The following is a 9,978-nucleotide window of genomic DNA, read 5'->3' as shown; positions in this document are numbered from 1 at the left end:
TAAACTTTCTCTTGAATATTTGTGTATTTTCCTCTCATATAAGCTGATAAAGCTTCTGTTTTTACCTATGAGTTAACAGATCTTTGTGGGTAAGATCTTTATGGGCCTTGAGTAATGAAAAAAAAAAAAAAAATTTACCTGCCATGCATATATTGCTGCGGTTTCGGGAAGAAACCGCAGCAAAATACCTGTATTTTTATTATTGAAAAAATATGCGGTTTGGCCTAAAAAATCGCAGCAATATTGGTATATATTGCTGCGGTTTAAACCGCAGCAATATAATTAATAACTATTGTTGCACCCTTAATTGCTGCGCGCCCCAAACCGCAGCAATAGGGCACTTTTTAACCGCAGCAAGTAGCATTTATTCTACTAGTGGTGTGGTTGAGATTCATTTTCATTTCTCATGTAAGGAGCATTCTTATGTGATCCATATATATATATATATATATATATATATATATATATATATATATATATATATATGTTATTATACATATATATTGTATATATATGTATATATATGTATATATATACATACATATATATTTATATATACATACATATATATGTATATATACATACATATATATATATATAGATATACATACATATATATATATATATATATAATATATATATATATATATATATATATATATATATATATATATATATATATATATATATATATATATATATATATATATATATATATATATATATATATTGGGATCCAGTGAGAATACTTATATAAGAACACTTTAAAATTTAGAACACAAACATAGTCTTTTTAGAACATGAGAATATACTCTCTCCGTTTCATTTTAATTGTTACACTTTGATATTTTACACTATTCACAAATTTCAGTTTGACCATCATTTGTGATTTATATGCGGATGAAAATATAGTCATTTGGGATCTTATTAGATTCATCATAACATGTAGTTTATTAATATGTACTTTTTATAATTTTTACAAATACAAAACTAAAGATATATGTCCTCAAAGTTTTGCATTGACATGCGTGAAAAGTGTAAGTGTGTAGATCAAAATGAAAAAGAGTGTGTAATCAATACATAATATAAATATATACATGTTCAGAAATATCAAGCTTATGTTGTAAAATATTAAAAGCGTGTTCTAGTGAGTACCACCTTATGGTGAGAACTCTCCCACACCTTTTTAAGAAAAGCCCAAAATACTTTCCTTAAAAAAAAAAGCCCAAAATACTAGAAATTGAGCAACAAAGTCGACGCTCCTTTTTTCTCTTCTCCCTCACGCAATTCTCATCCTCGCAATTTCATTCAATCTTCGAAGAAGACAAAATTCAATTCAAAATTCCACGAACATATAACAAGAAATCAAGGGTTTTTCAAGAAATTGATGAACAAATTCTGAACTTTTTGTCGCGCAACTTCTCTACTACTTTGCGTAAGAAATTTCCAAAGTTTGTGTTTAAATTGTGTATGGTAGATTTTGAATTTCTTTATCTGTTGTTGTGAATGAAAAACCCTGGATACTAGTCCTAAATGCTACTGAATTCATGTTTCCATCTAATGAATCGACTGTTAAATATGAACCTCAACTTTTTCTCAAATCAGTGAAAAAACAATGCGATGTAGGCTTTTACACAAGTTTGATTTTTGAAGTTCATGTTATTTGTAATTTTATGTTGTTTTGATTTGAAATTTTATTATTTTTATTTGTTGAATTACTATGTAACAGTTGTTAAAAGTTGATCCGGGTAAAAAAAAATGATACAAAATCACCTAAAAACAGTGGGTTTGTACATGAATTTGACGACATTAAATCACAATCAATATGAAAGGCAGGTACTTAGGTATTGTGTTTCGAATTATACTTGGACTAATTGAAAGGAAGGCTTTAAGTATGATAGGATGCTATTATAAGTTGTAAGATTGCAAATCCAAGGATGGAGGTTAATTCAACTTGCTAGCATATGCTTGTATGTATATTTTATCCAACTATCATATTGAAAAGATACTCTCTGCCAACGTTTGCTTGTGATTGTGTTTGCTTCTGATTTTTATATGTTTAGGAAGCTAAAGCTAGAGCTGCTTTTAAAGGACAAATTTCAATTCAGTTTGAGAGAGATGAATTTCAGAAAATGGTATCTGTGACATGAATAGCTAACGCAAGAGTACTATATTAGTAATAAGCTCAAAGTGAATTGAATCATACTACTTGAAAAAAACATACTACTTCAAAGTGAATAATATTGGAAGATTCAGCTCTATGTTGCACAAAGGCATAATTCTTTGTTACTATTTTCTTTCAATATGTTTCTCTTTTCTTTCAATGTTATCTAGTTAAGTTTTCATTCCCACTATGGCCCTTCAATCACGATCATTTTAGGTATTAGATACCTTGAATCGTATTTGCAGTATTGGAGTTGTTTGCTTGGCTAATTGAGTAATAATATGTATATTGAAGTTGCTAATGGCACTCGTTTTGCTAAACTCTATGGATGACTCTATGAATGTTGATTCTATGAAGCAACCTACAACAAATATGCATAATACTTTGAATGCCCAACGAGTGGTCCAAGTATAGGTACTTGTAAAAATAAATACAAATCTTTTTCTTATTTTTCATTGATATTAACAATGAGTAATAGTGTGCTTAGGCCAATTTTTCCATATTTGAATATTGTTTTACTTGTTATGCTAGATTTATCCACGACAAGCCCTTCAACACCACATGCAAGTCCTTCTCACTCAAAGGAATGGCATCTTTTTTGTTCATTTGATCTTAAACCACAAGTGGGAATGAAAATCAACACATTGGAAGAGGGAATTACTTTTTATGAAAGTTATGCAAAGATATGCGGCTTTACAAGTCGTTTATCTACTGTAATAAAGAGAAAATCAGATGGAGTGATTACTTCTAAGTATTGTGTGTGCAACAAAAAAGGGTTTAGAGAGAATCCTAAAACAGATTTTGAGTGTAAAAGAAAAAGAGTAGTGGTTAGATTTGGGTGTCATGCTAGGGTGAAGTTCACACTTTCCAAAGAAGGCAAGTATATGATTTTTTCATTTCATGAAGGAAACACACATGTTTTAGCCACCCTAACCTCCATGGATCATGTTAAACAGTCTAGAAACCTCACACTAGTGCACAAAAAGTTCATCATAGATAATGCTAGGGCTAATTTAGGAGCCATGAAGTCTTATAGAACAATGAAAGAGATTGTGGGAGGATACGAAAATATAGGGGCATCAATGAGTGACTTTAAGAAATTCCAAAGAGATGTGAGGAAACATATAAGAGACTATGATGCACAAATGTTGATTGACATCTTTGAAAGAAAGAAACAGATGTGTAACTCATTCTATTATGATTATGATGTTGATGAGAAAGGTCATTTGAACAAAGTCTTTTGGGCAGATCTCACTAGTATCAAGAGTTATGAGGTGTTTGGAGATGTTGTATCATTTGATATTACGTTCTCTATGAATGACTACTCAATGATCATTGCACCTTTTACTGGAATAGATCATCACAAACGCTGCGTGACATTTGATGTTGGACTCATAGCTAATGAGACTATATAGTCCTTTGTTTGGTTGTTTAATGCATTCATGAAGGCAATGGGTAATTGTGCACCAAAGATCATAATCACAGATCAAGATCGTTCCATGAAAATAGCCTTCGAGCAAGTGTTTGGTAATGAGGATACTATTCATAGGTTATGCATGTGGCACATCATGGAAAAACTACCAAAGAAGATTGAGTCTGATTTGGGTGAAGACACAGAATTCTTTACAAAGTTTTGCTCTTTTGTTTGGAGCAAAGAAATTGAACCAGATGAGTTTGACAAGAAGTGGGATTCAATCTTGTCCAAGTATGATTTATCAGAAAATAAATGGCTCCAACACATGTTTACATTAAGGAAAGTTGGATACCAGCCTACTATAGCGATGTCCCTATGTCTGGAACTATCAGGACAATTTCGAGCTCTAAAAGCGAGAACAACCTTTTCAATAACTTTACCACTCCTCGTCTTACTCTTTTTGAGTTTTGGATGAGATATGAGAGTGGCATTGATGCCCAAAGACACAAGAAAACACGACTAACATATGACTCAAGAAATTCAATGCCCCAAAGAAAGACTCCTTTGTACTTGGAGATTCATGTATCGGAGGAATTTACGCATTCTATCTTCTATGAGTTCCAAACGGAGTTAGTACTAGCTTATTTCCATTGCAATATCTAGAGCATGACAAATGAAGAAGAGTTCGAGAATATATGCATTATTGATCGAAAAAGATTCAACAAGGTTTTCAAAGTACTCTACAACAAACTTGAAAAAATGCACATTGCTCATGTAAAATGTTACAAAGAAAGGGCATCCCTTGTAGGCAATGTGATTGAAAACTTCTTGCACAGGGCAGACTTGAAGAAAAAAGTTGGAGATTTGTGGTTTGAAATCTTTAGTTGTGTGAAACTTGTTGAGCAAAAGGAAGAGTACATTGAAGATTTTGCACAAAGAATAAAGAGTTTCAAGGAAGAATTGTTTTCTAAGGATAGTCATGAGAAATCCATAGACAAAGGCAAAGAGATAGAAACACTTATTGGTTGACCAATTCCAAGTGAAGTCTCCGTCTTAAATCCAAACATATCAAAGAACAAAGGAAGACAAAAGAGGATACAAGAAAAGATGGAAGAGGCCATGGAGAAACGTGAGAAGCCTCTTAGACGATGCAGGGCATGTAGGGAACATTCATATCACGACAGTCGGAATTGTAAGAACAAAAAGGTTGATTGAAATGGTAAGAATGACTAATTGATATTTTATAATTCATACATATTAATGTTTCGTGTTGACTGTTGAGTAGTCAATGATAGATATTACCATTTGGAACAAATTATTGCTGCTTAAGTGCCAATAATAACACATTCACTATCAACATTTATTAATCTAGGTGAACGACGAATTGATTGAATAATATCACTATGATTCCATTCCTTCCTTTTCTTCTGGCAAGGGGACAAGACAATAGGAGGAGAAGGGACACTCAGAGGAGAAGAAGTTTGAGATAAATCAATTCCTAAATCAAAGGAGGGCATATCACGGTTTCTAGTTCCCATAGGTCTCTTTGTAAAGGATCTCTATCTTCTCAAAAGCATCCCAAAACACGGGGTCATTAAATAACTCATCATCCTCATCTACAAAAACATTTCCACTTGTACTACAATGATCATTTGGTTAAACATTCACATTACACTCAATGCTTTTGTTGGAGTCCTTGTAAACTTCCATCATAGAATGAGCTAAGGTTGATAACTTGTCAATAGCTTCAAAATTTGGAAACTCGGATTTCGCAACTTCAATAGCATTGACAAAATTGCTAAATGCTATAGCAAGACCATTCGTTGCATCAGCTACAACTTTAATACAAGCCTATAAAATTAGAACGATATAGTTAAAGAATCATATATGAATAACATATGTGAGCATGATTTGTACATTACACAAAAAATATACCTTTTTAGAATCCTTAGTATCATGCTCATGTCCAAGATTAATATTTCCTTCCGCATTCCTCTCAATAACTAGCCGTGGCTTGACAACTCCGGTCCCAAAGTCACCGGCCATGGTCAATTCGAAGTCCCGTCTATAAAAAAATATCTTCTCGTCTTCAACAACTCACTAGATGGAACTTTCGCTCAATTGATCGACCCATAAAAGAAACGCGATCCATATAACACAACTACAAAAAAAACAATGAAGCTTAGTAAATGACTTGGATCATTCATATTAAAGCAAAAAAGAAAAAACAAGAGTTGTGTAGGAATTACCACCAAAGCTATGATAGGGCCCGTGAACATGGAAGAACCAATTCACTCTCTGCTAGAATTGGTTAGACACTCAATACCATATTGACACCAATTGAACTTAGAAATCAAGTCAACATCTCTAACACATTTCAAAATCTTCAAGTGGGGCTTGCCTTTTTTATTACTCCTAAACATAGTAGAAACAGCCAACATGACAAAGTTCCTTTGAAAATTCTCTCCGCCACTCTTTTGTTCCTTCTTTTTATCCACTATGTCTTTAATCCGCAATTCGTTTCTAGATTTACCTAAATGCTCAAGATAATTAATAAATAATTCATCATTATCACGACTTCCACTTTCAACTATTTTTTCTCCCATTTTAGGCAAGCCAAAAACTAAATAAAAATCTTCAATATCAATAGCTAATTCCTTTTCATAAAAAAAACTAGAGCTACTATATGGATCAAAGTGACGTAATAGCCAACGACATAAATCACTAGGTAACTCATTAGTTTTAAGATTAAGTAAACCCCCAAAGCCAACTGACTCTACATCACGTTTTTGCTCACAAGATAAAACACTATCAATAAATTTCATTAAAGAAGAAGGTGACATCTTGGAAAAATGTTTTTCTTTTGTATTGGGGGGGGGGTTAGGCTTAGGTTTAATTGCAACAATAGGTAAAGACACATTTTTTTCATGCAATTGCTCGATCCTTGCTTTTATAAGCATTTCTTTTATACGAACTCCTTCCATGTTTCTAAGAACCTATGATGAATGTGTGAATGTAAGTATTAGAAAACTGTGTCAAAACTTGGCAATATACTCAATCTACTTGGGATGAAAATATGTCTACAACAATCAAATGATCACCAATTATGCAAATTGAGACACATCACTATCACACACCCAAAAAAAGATAAGTGATGTGTCTCAATTTGCATAATTGGAAATCAGTTGATTGTTGTAGACATAATTTCATCCCAATTAGATTGAGTATATCGCCAAGTTTTGACACAGTTTTCTAATACTTACTTTCACACATTCATCACAGGTTCTTAGAAACATGGAGGGAGTTCGTACAAAAGAAATGCTTATAAAAGCAAGGATCGAGCAATTACAAGAAAAAAATATATCTTTACCTATTGTTGCAATTAAACCTAAGCCTAAACCCGCTCACCCCCCTCCCCCTACAACAGAAAAACAGTTTTCCAAATTGTCACCTTCTTCTTTAATGAAATTTATTGATAGTGGCTTATCTTGTGAACAAAAACGTGATGTAGAATCAATTTGCTTTGGGGGTTTACTTAATCTTAAAACTAATGAGTTACCTAGTGATTTATGTTGTTGGCTATTACGTCACTTTAATCCATATAGTAGCTCTATAGTTTTTATGAAAAGGAATAGCTATTAATATTGAAGATTTTTATTTAGTTTTTGGCTTGCCTAAAATGGGAGAAAAAATAGTTGAAAGTGGAAGTCGGGATAATGATGCATTGTTGATTAATTATCTTGAGCATTTAGGTAAATCTAGAAACGAATTGCGGATCAAAGACATAGTGGATAAAATGAAGGAACAAAAGAGGGGCGGAGAGAATTTTAAAAGAACTTTGTCATGTTGGTTGTTTCTACTATGTTTAGGAGTATTGAAAAAGGCAAGCCCCACTTGAAGATTTTGAAATGTGTTAGAGATGTTGACTTGATTTCTAAGTTCAATTGGTGTCAATATGGTATTGAGTGTCTAACCGATTCTAGAAGAGAGTGGATTGATTCTTCCATGTTTACGGGCCCTATCATAGCTTTGGTGGTAATTCCTACACAACTCTTGTTTTTTCTTTGTTGCTTTAATATGAATGATCCAAGTCATTTACTAAGCTTCACTGTTTTTTTTTTTTTTGTAGTTGTGCTATATGGATCGCGTTTCTTCTATGGGTCGATCCATTGAGAGAAAGTTCCCTCTATTGAGTTGTTGGAGACGAGAAGATATTTTTTTATAGACGGGACTTCGAATTGACCATGGCCGGTGACTTTGGGACCGGAGTTGTCAAGCCACAACTAGTTATTGGGAGGAATACTGAAGAAAATATTAATCTTGGACATGAGCATGATACTAAGGATTCTAAAAAGATATATTTTTTGTTTAATGCACAAATAATGCTCACATATGTTATTCATATATGATTCTTTAACTATATCGTTCTATTTTTATAGTCTTGTATTAAAGTTGTAACTGATGCAGCGAATGGTCTTGCTATAGCATTTAGCACTTTTGTCAATGCCATTGAAGTTGCAAAATCTGAGTTTTCAAATTTTAAAGCTATTGACAAGTTATCAACCTTAGCTCATTGTATGATGGAAGTTTACAATGACTCCAACAAAAGCACTGAGTGTAATCTGAATGTTCAACCAAATGATCATTGTAGTACAAGTGGAAATGTTTTTGTAGATGAGGCTGATGAGTTATTTAATGACCCCGTACTTTTAGGATGCTTTTGAGAAGATAGAGAGATCCTTTACAAAGAGACCTATGGGAACTAGAAACCGTGATATGCCCTCCTTTGATTTAGGAATTGATTCATCTCAAACTTCTTCTCCTCTCAGTGTCCCTTCTCCTCCTATTGTCTCGTCCCCTTGCCAAAAGAAAAGGAAGGAAAGAAATCCTAGTGATATTATTCAATCAATTCGTCGCTCACCTAGATTAGTGAATGTTGATAGTGAATGTGTTATTATTGGCACTTAAGCAACAATAATTTGTTCCAAATGGTAATATCTATCATTGACTACTCAACAGTCAACACGAAACATTAATATGTATGAATTATAAAATATCAATTAGTCATTCTTACCATTTCAATCAACCTTTTTGTTCTTACAATTCCGACTGTCGTGATATGAATGTTCCCTACATGCCCTGCATCGTCTAAGAGGCTTCTCACGTTTCTCAATGGCCTCTTCCATCTTTCCTTGTATCCTCTTTTGTCTTCCTTTGTTCTTTGATATGTTTGGATTTAAGACGGAGACTTCACTTGGAATTGGACAACCAATAAGTGTTTCTATCTCTTTGCCTTTGTCTATGGATTTCTCATGACTATCCTTAGAAAACAATTCTTCCTTGAAACTCTTTATTCTTTGTGCAAAATCTTCAATGTACTCTTCCTTTTGCTCAACAAGTTTCACACAACTAAAGATTTCAAACCACAAATCTCCAACTTTTTTCTTCAGAAGTTTTCAATCACATTGCCTCCTAAATCTAAGAGAGGCTTATTCAATGCAAGCTTACTCCACCGATTCATTATAAACCCTTTAGGAAAATGTTTCATTCCTTTTGTTTGATCACCCACAACATATGCCTACAAGGGATGCCCTCTCTTTATAACATTTTACATGAGCAATGTGCATTTTTTTCAAGTTTGTTGTAGAGTACTTTGAAAACCTTGTTGAATCTTTTTCGATCAATAATGCATATATTCTCGAACTCTTCTTCATTTGTCATGCTCTGGATATTGCAATAGAAACAAGCTAGTACTAACTCCGTTTGGAACTCATAGAAAATAGAATGCGTAAATTCCTCCGATGCATGAATCTCCAAGTCCAAATGAGTCTTTCTTTGGGGCATTGAATTTCTTGAGTCATATGTTAGTATTGTTTGCTTGTATGTTTGGGCATCAATGTCACTCTCATATATCATTCAAAACTCAAAAACAGTAATATGAGGAGTGGTAAAGTTATTGAAAAAGTTGTTCTCGCTTTCAGATCTCGAAGTTGTCCTCATAGTTCCAGACATAGGGACATTCCTATAGTAGGCTGGTATCCAACTTTATTCAATGGTAAACATGTGTTGGAGCCATTTATTTTCAGATAAATCATACTTGGACAATATTGAATCTCACTTCCTGTCAAACTCCTCTAGTTCAATTTCTTTGCTCCAAACACAAGAGAAAAATTCTATAAAGAATTCTGTGTCTTCACCCGAATCAGACTCAATATTCTTTGGTAGTTTTTCCATGATGTGCCAGATGCATAGCCTATGAATAGTCTCCTCATTACCAAACACTTTCTCGAAGGCTATTTTCATGGAAGGATCTTGATCAGTGATTTTGATCTTTGGTGCACAATTACCCATTGCCTTCATGAATGCATTAAACAACCAAACAAAGGACTATATAGTCTCA

The 9,978-nt window shown here is 33.3% G+C and overlaps 1 protein-coding gene across 1 annotated transcript; it reads right to left on the bottom strand.

Annotated features, from left to right (window-relative positions):
• Nucleotides 1-4,920: 4,920 nt before the first annotated feature.
• LOC104891184 (uncharacterized) lies at nucleotides 4,921-5,829 on the bottom strand. Its single transcript, XM_048643138.2, has 2 exons — nucleotides 5,514-5,829; nucleotides 4,921-5,429 (listed from the first exon to the last, which is right to left on the bottom strand). The coding sequence occupies exons 1-2, from the start codon at nucleotides 5,622-5,624 to the stop codon at nucleotides 5,235-5,237; spliced, it is 306 nt and encodes a 101-aa protein (XP_048499095.1). The 5' UTR covers nucleotides 5,625-5,829; the 3' UTR covers nucleotides 4,921-5,234.
• Between the last annotated feature and the right edge of the window lie 4,149 nt (nucleotides 5,830-9,978).

The sequence above is a fragment of the Beta vulgaris genome, chromosome 4 (assembly GCF_026745355.1).
Source record: "Beta vulgaris subsp. vulgaris cultivar EL10 chromosome 4, EL10.2, whole genome shotgun sequence".
NCBI lineage: Eukaryota > Viridiplantae > Streptophyta > Magnoliopsida > Caryophyllales > Amaranthaceae > Beta > Beta vulgaris.
Note: the sequence above shows the minus strand (reverse complement) of the source record. Positions and strands in the feature narration are given on the sequence as shown.

Bases quoted from the DNA above. Each gene is read 5' to 3' on its own strand.
- LOC104891184 (XM_048643138.2), bottom strand. From the start codon at position 5,624: ATGGCCGGTGACTTTGGGACCGGAGTTGTCAAGCCACGGCTAGTTATT. The intron at 5,430-5,513 runs GTATATTTTTTG...CTAATTTTATAG, and splicing joins ATACTAAGGATTCTAAAAAG to GCTTGTATTAAAGTTGTAGC.